The 22,231-nt window shown below is 34.3% G+C and overlaps 1 protein-coding gene across 1 annotated transcript; it reads left to right on the top strand.

Moving 5' to 3' along the window:
* The first annotated feature begins 2,339 nt into the window (after positions 1 to 2,339).
* Positions 2,340 to 10,129, top strand: LOC138329761 (glycine receptor subunit alpha-2-like). Its single transcript, XM_069277050.1, has 6 exons — positions 2,340 to 2,399; positions 3,552 to 3,778; positions 5,950 to 6,032; positions 6,268 to 6,408; positions 8,838 to 9,157; positions 9,531 to 10,129. Exons 1-6 carry the CDS (start codon positions 2,340 to 2,342, stop codon positions 9,675 to 9,677), a joined length of 978 nt encoding a protein of 325 aa, XP_069133151.1. The 3' UTR covers positions 9,678 to 10,129.
* Positions 10,130 to 22,231: the final 12,102 nt, after the last annotated feature.

Below are 22,231 nucleotides of genomic sequence, written 5' to 3'. Positions count from 1 at the left end.
TGACATTTCAGCTAGTATTGGGTAATATTCTGATGGGATGCGTCTTTATCTTAATGTGGATGGCCATTTTGCCTGGAATCAATTTTCATTATACGTTAAGTTTTCTTCAGTTGAAATGTAAATCAATTTAGATTTTTCCCAAGGTGACCGTTTCAGACTCATTTCCAGCCTTTATCAAATTCGATACGGCCCTTCTTCTAAAGGTTAATGGGGTGCTTTATAGTGGAGGAGTTTGTAGTGCTTACATCATTAGACAAACACCTCTGTCAGTTGAACTGGAACACAATATCACAACGGCACCTTCACAATCTCTTTGTCATTTTATAGCAATTTTTAATTTCTCAGCTTTGCTTTTTGCGTTTTGCAAACTTTAGATCTTAACAGACCATATTATCATTCCTTTCAATACATCATAAGAATTGTAATTGTCTACGAATAAAATAACAAACATGCCTTGAATTACTCTTACAACATCAACATATGAACGAATATACAATATGAATAGGCCATGGGCTAGGAGGGTTCCACATGCAACACCTCCCCCCTCCAAACTTCCGAACCAATATTTTTCTTAACCCTTATGACTTACAAATCAAAATGTTAACATTGCATAAGTTGGGATAAACTTCCGGTTATGACGTCACCAAGATGGCCGCCATCTCCAATTTCACTAAAAATGAAAAATAGTCATAACGTTGACATTTTTCAACCGCAGTAGACAAATGAGGGATCATAATGACCACAATAGAACAACAAACACATATCAGGACCAAATAATTCAATATATGTGTTGATTTTTTACGCAGGAAATGAAAAATCGGATTTTAAGCTCAAAAAATGTAATTTTTTAGCAAATTTTTCATATTTGGCTTGACGCAGCAAAAATGTTTTCCATTAGCAAACTATCATTTCTTATAAGTTTTTTGACCACGAATCAATCAGTTTAAAGAACATCAAAAACAAAAACTAATGTTAACATTATATAAAAGTTCCGGTTATGACATCATCAAAATGGCCGTCATCATGAATTTCACTCAAAAGTGAAAAATAGTAATAACATTGACATTTTTCAACTCAAGTAGACAAATGAGGTATCAAAATGATCACAATAGAACAACAAATACATATTAGGACCGAATAATCCAACATATGTAGTGATTTATACGCAGGAAATAAAAAATGATATTTTACTTCAAAATTGGTAAATTTTCAGCAAATTTTTCATATTTGGCTTGACGCAGCAAAAACGTTTCCCAACAACAAATTATTATTCGTAATCAGTTATTTGATCTCTTGTCAATTAATAAAGACAACAACAAAAATATCTAGAAATGTAAAAGAGAATTATTGTTATACCATCATTTGGTTTACAAAACATCATCGGATGGGTATACAGGGCATATGATTAGATATTTTTTCAAACCACCGACAACTACAGTTTCCTGGTGTCTTAATTTTTTTTGAAAATAACATTGGCGATTTAGTTCTTAACAAATTTGAAATTAAAGTTGGCTGAATATCTAAGTGGGACCATTTTCATGTTCGAAATTTTGTAGCTAGTAGCGTCTCGAACTGAATTATTACAGCAAAACGCCTACTAATAGTTATATGCTATCAAAATTAAGGTAAGCCTGTCATTCCATAAATATCATGACACTATCCGAAACGTATTGTGTCTTTTAGAATGAGCACATTCATTGTTATTTCCTGTGTATTACATAAGGAAATGTCAGATTGTTACTTCAGTGTCACATGTTTCTTTCACTAGTTTTTGTCTTCGATTGCAAAAAGCTGATGAGCTGATGTGACATTAGATTACCGGGTTACCATCGTGGTTCTAACTTGTCAACCGTCCATGGCCTGAGTTAACATAAGAAACACCGGCTTCAGGGATGTGGGAGCTCTTCCTGTTCCCTATGATATTCCAGACTTTCTCGGCATGATATATAAGACACCAGATCCACATTCTGCGAAGGGTTGAGCTGGTTCTCCTTAATTCGTATGAAGCACATTTCCTCATTCTTGTGAACCCTCAGTGACCATAGATGGTACAGGTGGATTTTTTGAGGTCATAAATGAGGTCTGCAGTGAAGTTCCATTATTTGCCAAGTCTGGAAAGCACTGTAGAGAACTTTCTTTTCTGGAAAGTCTTCAATGGTTCCTTTACACATACATCGGATGTGACACAACCAGCAATTTCAAAGGAGTGGGAAAAGTCAGACCAATGAAAAACATTTAACATTTATGGCCTCATTAATGACCTCGATGATATCACCTGTGCCATTTATGGTCGTACGAGGGTCCACAAGATTATTGATGAATGGTACTTCATACGAATTATGAAGCTATGTGCTAAGGAGAACCAACCAATTCCATTATTTGAAGAATTTGGATCTGGTGTAATTTCCATTATGCCGGAGAAGTCTGAAACAGCATATACGATATGCTAGAATCGGAGGGAGATCCCACATCTCTGAACCTGTTGTTCCTGATATGAACTCTGGCCATGGATGGGTCATGAAAGATGACAGGCTAGAACAAGTTCACACTGGTAATGTAGTTTCACATCAGCTCATCGACATTGAAGACGACGCTCTGGCTTTCGATGAATTTGATACTGATATCTCGATTACTCTAATTTGGACTACCAGTTACCAGACATGCCGAGTCTCTTCAGTGGATAGAGTAGTGAGGCGAGAAATCACGCACAATGACAATGATTATCATTAAGAACCAGTGAAAGAAATATGTGACAGTGTAGAACCCATATGACATTTTACTTACGCTTTGCATAGGAAATAAACATTGAATGAGCTCATTTCCAAAAACACAAGCGTTCTGGAAACTGTGAATGATGTTAAAGTAAACACAGGCTTAGTTACATTTGTTACGCTATCAGTAGGTGTTGTGCTATAATTATAATTTTTGAGACACTGCTAATCTCCAAAATTTCAAACATGAAAACATCCGATGATGTTTTGTAAACCAAATGAGGGTATAACAATAATTTTTTTTGCATTTCTGTATATTTTTGCTTTTGTTGTTGTTTTTACTGATTGATAAGAGATCAATAAGTGATTACGAATAATAATTTGTTGCTGTGAAACATTTTTGCTGCGTCAAGCCAAATATGAAATATTTGCTGAAAAATCATCACTTTTGAGCTTAAAATCCAATTTTTTCAATTCCTGAGTACAAATCACTACATGTACATATATTGGATTATTTGGTCCTGATATGTATTTGTTGTTCTATTGTGGTCATTTTGATACCTCATTTGTCGACTTCGGTTGAAAAATGTCAATGTTATGACTATTTTTCATTTTTTAATGAAATTCGAGATGGCGGCCATCTTGATGATGTCATAAGCGGAAGTTCATTCCAACCTATGCAATGTTAACATTTTGATTTGTGATCAGTAGGTCGGTCATAAGGGTTAAGAAAAAATATTGGTTCGGAGGTTTTGGGGGGAGGGTGTATGTGGGACCCTCCTAGCCAATGGCCTAGAATGGACGTTCATGTAAATGTCTTTTTGTCTTGAATTGCCACAGGATTTGCAGCTTAACATGTTCATACAGCAAGAGTGGATAGATGCCCGGCTTCAGTTCTATGGCTTAATCGACTCCACGTATCTCGAACTCGATTCTAAGCTGATTGATCTTATTTGGGTTCCTGATCTCTACGTCACAAATGAAAAGAAAGCGTCATTCCATGACGTCACAGTGCCAAACAAAATGCTGCATCTGTACGAAAATGGTCGAATCGTGTACCGACTACGGTAAGGCATAATAATTACTAGGTCTAGTAAACAAAAAAACACGTTTAAAAGAGTGCAAAGTAGGTAGAATTTTTCACTTTTCGTAATGCATATATAACGGCCCCCTCACACTGGATGAAGACTTTACTATGCTCTCCATGACCTCCGCGACCATTAAGATCGTAACTGTTTGAAAACCATCTTTAGTGTGACTGTTTTAACGACACTGATACGCTTCTACCGCGCACAAAAATAGCTTTGCGCCACATCCTTTACGTCAACGGTACGTTCTTCGTTTATAATACAACAGACCATGCTGTCAGTACGATATTTTACGACAAGATCCGGATGCTGCTACGCTCTAGAAGATCTCATCACGCTAGTATTCCGCTGCTTCCGCGAAGATCCCGTTTGCGCTACATTATTTCCACGACTTTGTCAAGACCGACCTACGTTTACTATACATGTATATACGATGTCATCGAGCCTCCACTCTCGGTTTCATTCTTGCTTTTGAGGAAGAAACACCTTAAAAATGAAAATCAAGCTTTGATGTACTTGCATTGTCAGCAAAATATATTTCAAGTTAGGATGGCAATAGCCCTATTGCTGCGGAGAAGGGAAAGAATAATGAGAAAACGGCCACCTCTTTTTTCCCCTCTCAAAATTACTGTTTTATTTGACTTTAATGACGGTCAGACGATAAATGAAGGGTGGCTGTGAAATATGAATTCATATAGATGTGATGACAACGTAAAGCTGTAGTTGGTCGATTGTAGTTTAAACGCCAGACCAGCGTAGGGAGTGTTGCATCATAGTTTTGACGACCAAGCCACGCGAATCCTACGTTTCTACTACGCTGAACTCGCTGCCACGAGTTTTACGACCTTGGTACGATCTCGCTACGACCCTTAAACCACGCTCTGTCCCACGCAATGACGACCTACCTGCGTTGCTTATACGCTCTAAAGACCTAGCTACGACGTTGTAACGATCTACCATGATCTAACTGATTTTCTAGGTCGTAGCGCGGTTTTCGTTCAGTGTGAAGGAGGTATTAGCAAGTTGGTAATTGTATTTGGCATTTAATTGGTAGAAGTACATATAACTACATCTCTGTGAAAACAAACATATGGTAATTTAGTGACAGAGAGAAACTTATGTAAAAATAACAATAAGACTATAAGATGTATGGAGAATGTTTGGATGTACGGTAGTAGTCGTGATTAGGTCGTGATTAGCTCGTAATTAGAGGTCGTGTTCCAGTCGTGATTAGAGGTGGTGATTAGAGATCGTGATTAGGTCGTGATAAGGTCGTTATTAGAGGTCGGGATCAAGTCGTGATTATAGGTCGTGATGAGAGGTTGTGATTAGGTCGTGATTAGGTCGTGATTAGAGGTCGTGATTGGAGGTCGTGATGAGAGGTTGTGATTAGAGGTCGTGATCAAGTCGTGATTAGAGGTTTTGATTAGAGGACATGATTAGAGGTTGTGATGAGGTCGTGATTAGAGGTTGTGATTAGAGGTCGTGATCAAGTCGTGATTAGAGGTTTTGATTAGAGGACATGATTAGAGGTTGTGATGAGGTCGTGATTAGAGGTCGTGATGAAAGGTTGTGATTAGGTCGTGATTAGATGTCGTAATAAGGTCGTAATTAGGTCGTGATTAGCGGTCGAGATAAGGTCGTGATTACGTCGTGATTATGTCGTGATTAGAAGTGATTAGTTCTTGATTAGAGGTCGTGATTAGAGATCGTAATTTGGTCGTGATAAGAGGTCGTGATTAGATCGCGATTCTAATGATTGTGGTATGACAAAACACCATATCAATGGCATTTCGCCTAAACTATTGCACACTTTTACGTGGAGTGTGAATAATACGGAGTTTCCATTAGTTCGTTTACAAAATAGATTATAAGAATATATCAAAGGTTTCGTGAAATGGGAACATTCAGGTTCAGATTCTTTAACGCGTCAATAAGATTTAAAGATTGCGTGATCAAAAGGAATCAACTTCTATCATTGTAGATTTAACTCAACTTCGTCCTTAGAAAGTCATTTATTTTACAGCATTTCTAAGCAGGTTCTAAAAAAAATTATATCATACTAATCACTTTCCAGCACGGATTATAACATTGCAAAATGTAAACTTGGTAGCACACAAATATTTTGTTTTACATTTTGTATATTACAGAGTGTCTGTCACTGCGTCCTGTCCAATGAAACTCCATAAATACCCACTGGACTCACAAATATGTGCCCTTTACATGCAAAGCTGTACGTGAATATACGTGAGCAACTCAATTCTACGTGCTAGTAATAACATTAATCTCGATATTTGAAAACCGATATTTTTTAATATATCTTTATAAAATAATACCTATAATTCTTTTCATTCCATTACATTTGCATTGATAATTAAGAAATATTTAACATTAAAACTTTTAAAGTACGTCATCACATATTGGTGTTATCACATATCGGTTAATTTAGGACCATTACTGTCATTCAGTTGCTTTTACTATGAACAATCTACGATTCCGCTGGAGAAAGATCAACCCAATACAAACCAATGAGAAAATGGAACTACCGCAGTTTGATCTCCGCGAACACCATGTATCTGAATGTCGGAGTTTTGGAGGTGATACTGAAGGTAAGTCTGTGAACACTATGGGTATGAATGTCGATGTTCGTGAACACTATGGGAAATAATGTCGGAGTCCGTGAATACTACGTATCTAAATGTCGGAGTTTTTGAGGTGATACTAAAGGTTAGTCCGTGAACGCTATGTATCTTATTGAGAGTTTAAGAAATAATAATGTAAGTTAGTCCGTAAACACTATGGTTATGAATATCGGAATTTCGGAGGTGATACTGAAGGTAAGTCTGTGAACACTATGTATGTGAATGTCGGAGATTTGGAGGTGACACTGTAGATAAGTCCGTGAACACTATGTATTTGAATGTCGGAGGTTTGGAGGTGATACTGAAGGTAAGTCCGTGAACACTATGTATTTGAATGTCGGAGGTTTGGAGGTGACACTGTAGGTAAGTCCGTGAACACTATGTATTTGAATGTCGGAGGTTTGGAGGTGACACTGTAGGTAAGTCCGTGAACACTATGTATTTGAATGTCGGAGGTTTGGAGGTGATACTGAAGGTAAGTCTGTGAACACCATGTATCGGAATGTCTGAGTTTTGGAGATGATACTGGAGGTGGTAAGTCCGTGATCATTATGTATCGGAATGTCGGAGATTAGGATATGATTCTGTAGGTAAGTACGTGAACACTTTGTATCTGAATGTCGGAGGTTTGGAGTGGGATGAATTTCCGGGTTCGCCATCTCGAATTTGACTAAAAATTAACGCGTCAAATATTTCAAAGATTGACATTTTCAAAAAGGAACAAATGATCTATCATTGTAGATTGACCACAATTGATCAACAAAACTTCGTCCCAAAAAAGTCCAATTTATATACAGCATTTCTAAGCAGGAAAAAAAAATCTATATCATAAAATGGTGATTTTTCAGCACGGATTTAACATTGCTTGAATGTAAACTGTTGGCAACACAAAATTATTTTGTTTTACATTTTTTATATTACAGATGTCTGTCAAAAACAACAAAAACCAATGTCCTGTATAAAATGAAACTCCATAAATACCCATGGACTCACAAATATGTGAATTTTACATGCAAAGCTGTACGTAATACGTGAGCAACTCAATTCTACGTGCTGTAATAACATTAATCTCGATATTTGAAAACCGATATTTTTTAATATATCAAAAATAATACCTATAATTCTTTTCATTCCACAATACATTTGCATTGATAATTAAGAAATATAGAAACATTAAAACTTTTAAGCTCAAGTACGTCATCACATATTGGTGTTATCACATATCGGTTAATTTAGGACCATTACTGTCATTGTTGCTTTTACTATGAACAATCTACGATTCCGCTGGAGAAAGATCAACCCAATACAAACCAATGAGCTCTTTAAAAATGGAACTACCGCAGTTTGATCTCCGTGAACACCATGTATCTGAATGTCGGAGTTTTGGAGGTGATACTGAAGGTAAAAAATGTGAACAAACTGTGGAACGTAACAAATGTAACCTATGTTGCGTAAGTCCGTGAACATTATGTATTTGAATGTCGGAGGTTTGGAGGTGTTACTGTAGGTACGTCCGTGAACACTTTGTATCTGAATGTCGGAGATTTGGAGGTGACAACTGTAGGCAAGTCCGTGAACATTATGTATCTGAATAGTCGAGTTTTGGATATGATACTGTAGGTAACATTATGTATTTGAATATGTCGGAGATTTGGAGGTGATACTGAAGGTAAGTCCATGAACACTTTGTATCTGAATGTCGGAGATTTAGAGGTGACACTGTAGGTAAGTCCGTGAACATTATGTATTTGAATGTCGGAGGTTTGGAGGTGATACTGAAGGTAAGTCCATGAACACTTTGTATCTGATTGTGGGAGTTTTGAAGATGATACTGTATGTAAGTCCGTTGAAACTATGGATATGAATATCAGAATTTCGGAAGTGATACTGAAGGTAAGTCTGTGAACATTACATATCTGAATGTCGGAGGTTTGGAGGTGATACTGAAGGTAAGTCCGTGAACACTATGAATATGAATGTTGGAGTTTGATGGTGATATAAAAGGTTAGTCTGTGAACACTATGTATCTGAATATCGAAGTTTTGGAAATAATACTATAAATAAGTCAGTGAACACTATGGATATGAATGTCGAAGTTTCGGAGAAGTGAAGTTTGTTCAAACACTAGTGATGTAGTTTTTGTTGTTTTATCCGCAATATAAGCGAGCCATGAGCTGCTCGCGTTAAGACGTTAAGACAAAAAAAACCTATTTGACTTTATGTATTTGATAATCGAAAGACCATGATCTATGTATATTGTGATAGTTGAACAAATGTATAATTAATTGTGAATTTTTAATCATGTCATTGTGTCATATATATATTGTTTATTTATTGCAATAGCAGCATCTTTTCGTATTTGTTCCTATGTATATATAGTCCTTTGATTGTCACAGGTAACTTCACGTGTATACAGCTGCAGATGCATTTTAACAGAAACATCGGCTACTTTGTCATACAAGTATATATACCTACCATCCTAATCGTCCTGCTCTCCTGGGTGTCTTTCTGGCTCAGTATAGACGCGGTCCCGGCTCGAATCTCGCTGGGCATCCTCACAGTGCTAACACTGACCAATCAGAGGACGAATCTAGCCTCGTCTGTACCTCAAGTGTCGTATATCAAGGCCCTGGACGTCTGGATGGCCGTGTGTCTGGGGTTTGTGTTTGCCGCCATGCTGGAGTACGCTCTGGTGAATGTTATGGAGAGAAAAGATGTAAGTATAAGCTATAGAAATAGAGCTTTGTTATCCTACCCTAACATTTTATTCAGATTTACTTATATCGATACAATATCATTGATAGTGTAAAGTCTAGGCACCATCTTTTTTTCACAATTTTTTTTAAGCGGCTCTATCCTTTTATATTTATTTTTATATTTTTTATATATATATATATATTGTTTTTACTTTTTACCATCTCTTTTATCATCCTTCGATAACCCTATTTACGTACAAATGAAGTAAAGTGTCGATTTGCAAAATTGATAAATTCGGGATGACAAAAGTGATTTGATATCATAATGGGTTTATAGTCGGAGTATTTTCATCGTAATATATAAAGTTTGTCTTTATTATTCATTCGTTACAGGGAAAGAAAAGCGGAAGTTTTGATCCAGATGTATCGAAGGTGAAAATTCGGAAACGAGGAGAGCAAATTGACCGTGTTTCCAGACTGGCGTTTCCGCTCGTTTTCGTGGGATTCTGTGCGCTGTACTGGATAGTGTACTCTGTATAACAATACACCTGTAATGTAGATTTACACTTACCTGTGATTTATCCAATTGTCTCCTTGGTGTAGATTTCCATTTTGTAATGACTAACACTGTGATTTATCATATTGTCTATGTTTACCAGTAATATCAGGTACAGTTTACACTTTGTAATGACTAACACGGTGATTTATCATATTGTGTAGGTTTACCAGTAATATCAGGTACAGTTTACACTTTGTAATGACTTACACTGTGATTTATCATATTGTCTAGGTTTACCAGTAATATCAGGTACAGTTTACACTTTGTAATGACTAACACTGTGATTTATCATATTGTGTAGGTTTACCAGTAATATCAGGTACAGTTTACACTTTGTAATGACTAACACGGTGATTTATCATATTGTCTAGGTTTACCAGTAATATCAGGTACAGTTTACACTTTGTAATGACTAACACGGTGATTTATCATATTGTCTAGGTGATTTATACATATTGTAATGACTAGGTTTTACCAGTAAATCAGTCAGTTACCTTAAGTATCAGGTACAGTTTACAGTTTACTTTGTAATGACTAACACGGTGATTTATCATATTGTCTAGGTTTACCAGTAATATCAGGTACAGTTTACACTTTGTAATGACTAACACGGTGATTTATCATATTGTCTAGGTTTACCAGTAATATCAGGTACAGTTTACACTTTGTAATGACTAACACGGTGATTTATCATATTGTCTAGGTTTACCAGTAATATCAGGTACAGTTTACACTTTGTAATGACTAACACGGTGATTTATCATATTGTGTAGGTTTACCAGTTTACCAGTAATATCAGGTACAGTTTACACTTTGTAATGACTAACACGGTGATTTATATCATATTGTCTAGGTTTACCAGTAATATCAGGTACAGTTTACACTTTGTAATGACTAACACGGTGATTTATCATATTGTCTAGGTTTACCAGTAATATCAGGTACAGTTTACACTTTGTAATGACTAACACGGTGATTTATCATATTGTCTAGGTTTACCAGTAATATCAGGTACAGTTTACACTTTGTAATGACTAACACTGTGATTTATCATATTTGTGTAGGTTTACCAGTAATATCAGGTACAGTTTACACTTTGTAATGACTTACACTGTGATTTATCATATTGTCTAGGTTTACCAGTAATATCAGGTACAGTTTACACTTTGTAATGACTAACACGGTGATTTATCATAATGTCAAGGTTTACCAGTAATATCAGGTACAGTTTACACTTTGTAATGACTAACACGGTGATTTATCATATTATCTAGGTTTACCAGTAATATCAGGTACAGTTTACACTTTGTAATGACTAACACGGTGATTTATCATATTGTCTAGGTTTACCAGTAATATCAGGTACAGTTTACACTTTGTAATGACTAACACGGTGATTTATCATATTGTCTAGGTTTACCAGTAATATCAGGTACAGTTTACACTTTGTAATGACTAACACGGTGATTTATCATATTGTCTAGGTTTACCAGTAATATCAGGTACAGTTTACACTTTGTAATGACTAACACTGTGATTTATCATATTGTGTAGGTTTACTAGTAATATCAGGTACAGTTTACACTTTGTAATGACTAACACTGTGATTTATCATATTTGTGTAGGTTTACCAGTAATATCAGGTACAGTTTACACTTTGTAATGACTTACACTGTGATTTATCATATTGTCTAGGTTTACCAGTAATATCAGGTACAGTTTACACTTTGTAATGACTAACACGGTGATTTATCATAATGTCAAGGTTTACCAGTAATATCAGGTACAGTTTACACTTTGTAATGACTAACACTCTGATTTACATTATGTAATCTTTGTCTCTTGACGTATACCTGTACATTGGTATACATATTTTACACCTTTCAGTGACTAAACCTGTCTATAAAGCATTATTACTTGACGTATACCTGTACATTGGTATACATATTTTACACCTTTCAGTGACTAAACCTGTCTATAAAGCATTATTACTTGACGTATACCTGTACATTGGTATACATATTTTACACCTTTCAGTGACTAAACCTGTCTATAAAGCACTATTACTTGACGTATACCTGTACATTGGTATACATATTTTACGCCTTTCAGTGACTAAACCTGTCTATAAAGCACTATTACTTGACGTATACCTGTTCATTGGTATACATATTTTACACCTTTCAGTGACTAAACCTGTCTATAAAGCACTATTTTGAGATTTTAACGTAATTAGATGTAGATTTGCATCGTTTTATTGTGATGTACTTTGACTCCTTTACTAGTGGTACTATAAGTAGCACACTTCCGTGTTTACGTACACCTGAAATTTACTGTCATTATTATCACAACCAAGTATCAATAACTTAGTCATGGGCATGTTTCATCGTATAGAAAGCTTGTGTTCTCAAGTTCTCGTGACCTTCATTTACTTTGTAAACATTGTATATAGAAATGTTAAATAGTGTAAGGGAGATGATAAGGTGTATGAATAGCTTCGGTCACAATCCCTTCCGATTAAGCTTAATTAGGATGTACTCCCGGCACGATTTTAAGCCATTTTTGCCCGGTTCCCGGCCGGACACCAGACATTGCCGACCGGTACACTAATTCACAAATAACGTCTGTCATATATCAATATTATCATATTCTGTCGTTATTATTTAAATGACAATTAGATTAATTCTAATCCAAATTAGACAGGAAAATAACCAGGGATGTGGGAAATGCATAGATATCAGTTTCCCCTCGTTTTTCGACATTTTAAGATAGTTTGTAAAATCTGCTTTAATGTTGAATGTAAGACACTATATGGCTTGGATAAATGAAAAACAAAATTCCTTTCGAAAATTTTGAATTTTGAATTATTTCAATGAAATCTACAAGTAACAAAAATAAATTTATTAAAATAAGAAACACGATACATGCACTATGTAGTTTCCATAAATATAATGATAACCCCTCTAGTCTTAATACAGTAGTTATTGGTGACAAAAAGCGTTCCTGGCGATGATATTTCTGCAGTTACAAAGTTGCCGGTAACGTCTTGCAAAAATTTTAGGGCTGAAAACAACACTACTAAAATAGCATTACAAAATTTATCTCCAAATATAAGCCCTGTATTTGCAAGCTAAACACTGGCTAGTTGATCGTTTCTCGTTATGATTTTACAATGAGAAGGAATAACCAGCAACCAAACAATCCAGATATGGCCGGGTACGTGACGTCATCCCTTTCTGTGGAAATGACGTCAACCGGAAACCATATAGTGCGCAATTATTGATGTGCGCGAAAATAGAACCCTGCACGATATATATAGGTGTTTTTATTTTTATTTTTCATAGTTATTAAAATGTTCACATCAGATCATTATTTTATTCATTTTATGAGCAATCAGATATAAAATGTATCTGCAATAAAGATTTTTGTTCAACGTACATAATATGTCAGTCATCATTTTGAACATCACTTGCCGTTTTGTTATATAAACGTTGTTTATTTATATTTTTTTCGATATATCTATGGTAAAAGTAAATGAACTATTTTCAATAGATTGATGAAAAACTATTGCTTTGCTTTTTAGATAGTTTTTATCTTTGCTCACTTTTCATGGAGAATACAGTTTAGTTACTTATTCTCCATTATAACGTGATATATCTGTATTGAAAATTCGGGATTTTTATACTATTTCTCATAAACAACAGTTCATTTAAGAAAATAATGAAAACGCAAACTTAAATAATACTGAGGAAGGTATTTTTCACGTATCTAAGAATTTGAATAGCTTCGTTTTACAACATTATTATCAAAATGCCATACGATGAAAAAATCCAGGTTTGCATTTTCATGTATTTTGTTTTCATTAGAATGTGACATGTTTTCCATAACAGATTATATAAATATTTATCCTGAAGATTTCTCATACCAACGAGAAAAAACACCTCATAAATATAAAATGATGGTCAAGATGAAAGTCCAGTGTCAACAAAATAAGTAAAATCCACCATTCCTCGAAATGTTGTCAAGGGGAAAAACCAATAAGCGTGCGAATCCCATTCAGAACTATCAGAGTTACTTCCCTTCGTTTCAATCCGTACACCTATAGCTTTCAAACAATTCCCAAGTCGAAGCTGAAAATATCAAGTGGAATGAAACCCATGTTTGGATATTAGGCCTTTAATATTAAAGGGAAGAGGATCAAGGAAATAGCGAATCGTAAGGCTTAAAGCACGGGCACGGCTTTGTAAGAAAAACCACCCAAACTATATAACATCGTATCTGTTAATTATTGATATTAATACGGAATTAAAGTCGAATGTCACCTTGTCAGTAAGCATTGAATTTCCGCTACATGTACCATCGCTCGGTTCTCATCTCAGGATGAACACCTAAGTCAAACTTTCCCTGTATTAAATTTTTTCTCGTGTAGATTTATGGAAATGGGAGTTCATTTAAACAATAAACTGTTACCAGATTGCACATAAAATTGATATGAAGCCCATTCGGAAGAAAGATAAATAAAGTGGTGCCCATTAGTGCGGCATAAATTCATATCAACTGTATGATTAATCTGGTAAAGGATTCATTGCTTATATTACCATTACTATTATTATTACAAGCTAACCGATACTTACATTATATATATAATTGGCTTCTTAGGTAAAATATGTGTTTTCGTTTAAATATCACATACAGTGTATATAACAATAATGACAATTAAAAAGCTAACTGAATTTTATAACATATATATAATATATATAATTCATTTTTCACAAAAAATAATACGGGCAGCCACTTGAAACGTCATGATATATACACGTGCATATCAAAAGGTCTCCAATACTTTTAAATGACATACATATCAAATTACTAGTAAACGTCTCTGTCATAATTTGCGTGCCCCTGTGTTTTGGCTGAGGTGATCAAGATTGCATTTTACGGCCTCGGAATAGCAGTTGAGAATGCTTGTTTTACACATGTTCATAGATATTTAACTGTCGAAAACAGATATATCTAGATTTAATATCCCATGAAAAGTTACATAATATAAGACCACGATCGAGAGCATCGTGGGTAGCGATAGGCCAATGTCGTCTCCTTGCAGGCGGTGTATGGGATTCGCAAATTATTTAGTCTAGACGAAATAAATAATTATTCTTATTACTGGTTTATGTAAATAATGAATGAACTTGCAATATTTCCAACGTTGGACATTTTTATTTTGCTATAATTAATATCGATGCTGCTATCGTTTTTTGCGATGAGATGAGATGAGGAGGTTTTGCAGAGTCATCTCTGTTTTCCCTGTCGACACCAAAATAAAACTTGTATTGTAAGATAGTGACCTGGTATTCTGTTTATCCTGTAACTTTTTCATTATACATACAGAAGATGGTATTCAAAACGAGAGCAAATTGTCTGTTATTTACACGATTTCGCTCAACGCGAAACGCTTCTTTGATTATCAAGAAAAGTTGCATTCATTAAACCGAATGAGTGTTTACTCCTTTTTACTACCGTGGGAATTATGTAAGCGACGTCATTCCGGTGATTGTGACGTCACTGTTTGGTGGGACTGACTGCCGTTTCATTCACTCCTACTACATGTAAAAGTGACGTCACTGGAATGTTGGTAATCAAGTCAAAAAATTTAGAAATTGAATCAAACGAAAGAAATTAAACATTTATTTACTGACATCGTAATATTTTCCTATTGCAACTATTACAGGAAATTCTTATTATCCGATATCGGGTTTTGTGCCCGACTAATGTCGATATTAGAGCTGAAAACGCATTGTTTTTTGATATTATTCCGCTCCTTTTGATGATTTTAAATTCGTAAAATGAACTTAACCCGCGAAGGGCGTCAGAACTCTTGTTTTCAACGTGAATAAACACCGTAGTGATAAAGACCTTCCGAGTGAAAATTTGCATCAGGGAAATAGGGACACAAAAAGACGATTTTCTTCAAAAGTAAGTAAGTTACACAACATTAATTTTGCTGGAACACTTAAAAAATTGTTCTGGTTTCAGAACAATTAGAATTATGAAGATATCTCTTACAGTATTTTTATTATTATTATATATAATGTAAGTTAATTATCTTTATTTCCTCCAAAATTGAAGATTACATATAGAATGACATTTAACATGACAACAATAAACAAAAAAAGCAAATAGATATTTACAACGGAACAGCCATAGCATCAGCTTCTGAATATTATTCCATCCAAAACGATTTAAAACAAACGAACAAAAGAAAACGATGCGATGATATTTTTTAAGATATGCTATTTTGTCACCACGATAATAGGCCTACTAATGGAATTTAAAGACCGCACAACTTTACGACCACATTTTAAATCATTTGACCGTTATGTACAGGCGTAAGACGCGGCGGAAACGTTAAATATGCATATTCTTGACCAGATTGGAGTTCATAGCCTGATATTCCCCATCTGGTTTAACATAGACTAATCGGGAAACTGAATGTAGAATGGAAATATACCATACTGGCAGGTGACCAGTTCTGGCAGAGTACCAATTTTCATCATTGCATCTGTACGATTTCCACGCAAATCTAGTCAATAAAGCCTTCTTCTGATAGAAGACACTACCATGCTGATTTCCACATGAAATCGTCTCAAAATTCGTCTGTGATCATACAAGTACATATATAGATTCCTTTAAACCTGCAGCTACTACTACATGGAAGTCCATGCAGATTTATCTCTTGAAGATAACATTACAATATGTCAGAGCACTAAACAGTATATAACTGACTGTAATAGGTTTTAACCCCCCTCCCTCCTCCTCTTACCTCTTACGTTTCCTATTTATAAAAGGAACTATTTAAAAAATGTTTCTTAATATCCTTCCGATACTGGCGCAGAAAAGAATTAAGAAAGCACCACATTGACAGGAGAAAGATACCAAGGCACTGGATGTGATGAACTTTAAGTAAAGCAGCGATAAGTACAACTTCAGTCGTCAGCATCGGGAGTGATTACAAATACAACGTATCAATAAATCAAGTTATTATATACATATATTAAAATAAACTCTCTCTCTCTAAAATATTGTAAATTTGTATATTTTTGCCATTTTTGTGTTCTTTGTAATATAATTGATTATAATTCTGTAGGGAGAGGGCTTCATATAAATTGGAAAACTTGTACCCAGTCCAATTGTATATAAGATTACGCAATAAAATATGTTAAAATCAAATTAAAAGTTCATATGCGATGGCGAGAACTGGTACTCGACGAGAACTGGTCGCTTGCCAGTAGAGAAAAAAAATTGTGCGTATGCTCATGTTGGAACTAATGCCAATCAAAGATACCTTTTTGACAAAATATACAAAAACATATGTTGTACACGTTAAATTAAAGCCAAAATTACCTTATAAGTTGTTCAAGTTGTATGAATGTTTGCAGAATTTATTGTACGGTAATCTCATTTGCAAATATAACAGTTAGGTTTAATGATATTTTTATTTTTGACCTTAACCACTTACCTTAATTAACAAAATGCACCATTGTTTACCACTAATCAACCCTTTATACAAAAAGTCCTTATATGTAACTGCTGGCAATTTTTGATGCCAATGAGGAAAAGGTTGCTCTTCCAAAATCAAACAGAAAAATGGGGATCAGTGTGCTTACTTTTTTCTCCCATGACATTTGTTAATTTTTAACATTTAAAAGTAAAATATTTGTTCGAATTACTCAAAAATGTAAATGCAAAGTAACAAAAGTGTAGCATTTCCCACATGAATACTTAATATTTCAATAACAATGAACCTAGTAAAGAGTTATAGAAAAAATGTTCGATACAGCTAAAATGCTGCCGTGATGATGATTTAAGTAAAATCAATTGAACTAAATATAAAAATAAAAGTTAAAAAGTAAAATAGTAAAAACGTGGCTCTACTAATTTCGAAGAAAGACACATTTTCAAAATGGCCACCAATTGGGTCATTTTTGATAATGATCTTTAAATAAGAAATATAGAAATAATTAAAGTCTATTTTTTGACATAATTTGTAAATGATATTTTCCTACAGACAGGAATAAATCTTATTTGAAAATCTCATGATGTCTTTGAACTACAATGTAGGTCGAAACGAGATTTCAACGAGACTAAAACCTCATAGGTGCTCATCCTTAAGTGTGTGACTTATATCTACTGACTTGTAAGAAGTTGATTGTACTTATCCTTCGCAAAAAAAAACTCAGCAAAAATTAAAATGGATTTAGTGTGTCTAGCTATAATGATATTTCAAATAGGTAATTATTAACAAACCTAGACAATTCGATACGGATTAACTGTATTTAATGTAGAACAACTAATTGTACGTTTGTTTGTTATAAATTTTAGGAACATAATGTATGAAACCGCCGGTATACACAGAGTACACTAAGGGAACTTATGTCACTTTTGGAATAAAAGTCAAATACAACAACTACTTGCTATATAAATTCTGTCTCCACAAAGTTTAACTTACTGTATTCAAATTAATATAAAGCCATGCAACGGAACGCAGATTCAGAAACTAACCTAACAATTATCAGTCTAGACTTTCAGTGTTCTACACTACGCATACGGGTACGTACACTTTATAGAGACAGTTTATTATAGGCCTACCGGAATATGTTTTATTTTACATTCCAATTCATATTAAACCAATTCACTTGTTATGTGAAAATATCAGAAAGGAGAAACCAGCAGTCAAATTCAAAATACAATTTTTAAAATCATAAATGTTAAACAAAAATATAAAGAGATAATTTACAACATCTTATAAATAAGTAGGTGGTTGTGGTACAAGAACAATACATTAATTTAAGTTAACAAGCTAACAGTAAGTATTGCAAGCAACACACATTCCCTGTCGTCAATTACATTCTCTTAATAGTGTCCTTTGTAGTTGACATTTTGACCCCAAATTCAATGCTAAGCTGTATTTTCTCATATGTTATTGTGTAAAGTTTGACCAAAATCCATCAATCCGTTCTCAAGTTATCATCTAGAAACCAAATCCGGACAGACAGACGGGGACAAACACTATATATAGTCCCTTCCAGTTTCACAGACAGGGGACTAACAAGCTTACAGTAAATGTTGCAACACATGTCCCTTGCCGGCAATTACATTTTCTAATCTGGTTACACATAAACAGAATTTCTGCAAACTTCATGCAATGATATTAGCATAGGAGGGGACATATCTTGGGATTGAATTTTGGGTCTACAGGTCAACTACGAAGGTTATTGCGACTAAAAATATATCGTTCGATAAATTTCAGTTTCCGAACGATAACTTGAAAACAGAGCAACCAAACTTATTAAAAATCATGTACATAATTTAGCAATAAAAATAACTAACCATAGTTTAGAAATGTAATAGACATAAGGGGACGTGTGTTGCTTGCATCACTGACTGTATGTTTGTTTTATAGTGAAGGTACATATATATAGTGCATGGTATACATAATTACACACTGTAGTTTAATACATAAATGATTTTAATAAACGACAGAAAAGTAGTGAGTAGTTATCATGGATATCACATTGGTTTTTATGATGAAGATTATGGTAAAAGGTTGATACGAAACAAGAAAATGTGATAGAGTAAACATATTTACTACACATAAACAACACAAAATTATAACAAAATAAATGCACGAAAAAACGTAAGCTCGCATCACAAGCGGTTGGGACAATCCTATCACTCGACCATGTCATTTGTGTAACATTGAAAAATATAACTAAAACTGACACAATGTGCAAACAATAATATCGCGAAGATGTAAAGAGTCCTAGTAATAATTAGTACTTGGTATTAAATCGTATTACAGATTTACCAGGGTCATTTTCGTTTATAAGGTTTGACTGGTTGGACCAAGTTTTTCGTTTATGAATTAAAGGCGGATCAGGTGATTTATATTTTTTTTCATGTGAACCTTAATTGACAAAGTTCTCACAAGCTTGTATCAAAAACTGAAGGTTCGTCAGGATTCACACTTGAAATAATGACTGTAACCAACTGACCAACCGCTTATAAAAGAAAACGACCCTGGTGTACGTCAGGTATGAATCCTTACTCGAGTCTCCAGTTGGAGTCGTACAAGAATTGCATCGAACCCGTTTCCCTGACAATGATCTGGCTGTAAGCAATACAGGGAATTTCGTCTTCTTTGGTACACATCCATCCCAAAGACCCGGTTGATGGCCAGACTTGAATGTATTTTGTAATTATATTTGCGGCCAAGGCACCCATGAAGCCTCCATTGGGTGGAAGGTGAATCCCAAATGATGTCATTGCATCTTGTTCGTCCATCTGCTTGTCTGAAAGTGAATCTCTATCACAAAAGTGATATCGCCAATGACTTCTGAAATCATTTCGCCCACATTGAATCAATACTCTAGTCGTTAAGACATCTTCCGACATACCAAAGAATGCCTTCTTTCTTCACAAACAAAAATGTATTTATCAGCTGTCATGAAGATTGCCATTCTCTGGCAGGGGCAAGTGATGCGAAGATTTTTTTTTTTTTTTTTCATCCAAAAAAGGAGATGGTCCTCAATTGGATTTTGTATTCTTATATTTAGCAGAATTCCATCTGCTCTCTGCAATTCATGCGATATCTTAATTCTCCTCCATATGACATTAAGGAGTCTCTACAAAATCTTCTGTAAGGTACACCAAGCTCTTGTGCTGATATATGGATCGAGGGTCTTCATGGTTGTTTGTTTCCTATGATTTAAGGCAGACAAATCGTTTTAGATTTAAAGCAACTATACCACCTACAATTCCATCTCGACAAAACAATAGTCCATGTCGGATACGTCCAACAGCTTGGAGAACATTCACGTGCCCAAACTTCCATTTGGATACCAGAAAGTACTTAATTACTTCTTAAATTAATTTTATACGAAAGCTTCATTTGGATAGTAAACATATTATTAATTTAAGTGTGATTCAAAACGCATGCACACATGAGTATTGTCTGTTTGTCGAGAGCTTTCTAAAAATCAAAATAAACAATGCTACAAATTTTTTTTGCCAGGTTTCACAAATTTTTTCCTTCATATTTCAATTCAGTTTGGTGTATCTTCGATACAACTTCGTTTCTTATATAGCTGTCAAAATGAATTTTGATTTAAATCGTCAGATTTATCAATATCTGTAAAATGGTTCTTCATATACATGTAAATGTACAATTCTGATCCAGATTAATTACCTGATAACGCAGATCAGTTCCTGTGAGATGTACAGTATTTACTTCATTTTTCCAATTCAAATACATGTACTATACAATTGTAGTTCCGAATGTTTGTTATTACAAAAAAGTAAATATGACTCAGAGGCGAACCTAAATAAAAAAAAGGATCATATATGGATACGAAAATTAAAGTTAGGAAAGTAATCAAAAAGGAAATTGACATATAGACAGAAAAAGATACAATATGTACATGTACATATATAATGTTTGTCATTGATGAAAAATGAAGCTGTCGGTGAGAACATATAGTTTGGATATAATAGAATCAAGTAGGATGTTCAAAGAGATGTAAAAAGTAAATTTGCATCAATGTACAATTGTACGCTAAAAATCACAGTCTAAGAGAAAGTAAAATTAATGTAAACAAAATGAAATATGAATTGGGCATAAAGCAATCCTAAATTGATATATATTAAGTAGTATTGGGTAGTATTCGGCATTGATGAGTGTTATGTTTGGTGGTGTTGGGTATTTCCCGTCGGTATCTGGCATCAAAGTACATATTTCCGGCGATTACTCTACTTTCTGAGTCAAAATTTAATATGAGTGAACCATATTAAACATAATTTGGCAGAAAAAGATGTTTAAATTCATTAGTAGTATACAGAAAATAGTGTTAGTAGTGTAAAGGTACACATAAATGTACTTGTGGTATACATATACGTGTGTAAACACCATTCATATTTGATCAAAAAGAAATTTCAATCTCACTTTATAAAGAAAGTTTCATTATGGTGGTATAATATCTGCCAAAGGATGTTGCAATATGATGAGTCACAAAGTAAATAGTCACAGTTTTGATATTTTAACTTACATGTATAAGGATTTGATCGACCTCGCGACTTTTATTTAGAGATATCTTGGTTTAATTGTCTCTTTTAGGTGCGAATAGCATACATAGAAAATGAATTAATAACTATCTAAACACTTGACACGGTATTGCCTGAATCATTCTTGCATAAAAATGACATATTGTTCAATTTGGACCTCAAAATAGCTTTGAAAATGGCGAACAGTCTTACTTTGAGCAACCATTTTATCTCAGTGAGTGAAAGTAAAATGTTTTACTTGCTTTTGATATGTCTTGAATCAATTAATTTTATTTCAAAAGAATATCAATAGTAGTATTGTCTGAATATTACAATTTCTTATCTTTACAATCTAACAAAGCTTATTTGACTCTAACAATGAAAAATAATTATGCAATTCCAATGTTGTCATACAATTTCCGGGTATTGATTTCAACTT

Source organism: Argopecten irradians, chromosome 8, assembly GCF_041381155.1.
Source record: "Argopecten irradians isolate NY chromosome 8, Ai_NY, whole genome shotgun sequence".
Lineage (NCBI taxonomy): Eukaryota > Metazoa > Mollusca > Bivalvia > Pectinida > Pectinidae > Argopecten > Argopecten irradians.
Note: the sequence above shows the minus strand (reverse complement) of the source record. Positions and strands in the feature narration are given on the sequence as shown.

Excerpts from the sequence above, each read along its gene's own strand:
- LOC138329761 (XM_069277050.1), top strand. The coding sequence starts at position 2,340 with ATGAAGCTATGTGCTAAGGAGAACCAACCAATTCCATTATTTGAAGAA. Across the intron at positions 2,400-3,551 it reads TTGAAGAATTTGGATCTGGT|GATTTGCAGCTTAACATGTT; the intron begins GTAATTTCCATT and ends GAATTGCCACAG. Across the intron at positions 6,033-6,267 it reads TGCCCTTTACATGCAAAGCT|TTGCTTTTACTATGAACAAT; the intron begins GTACGTGAATAT and ends ACTGTCATTCAG.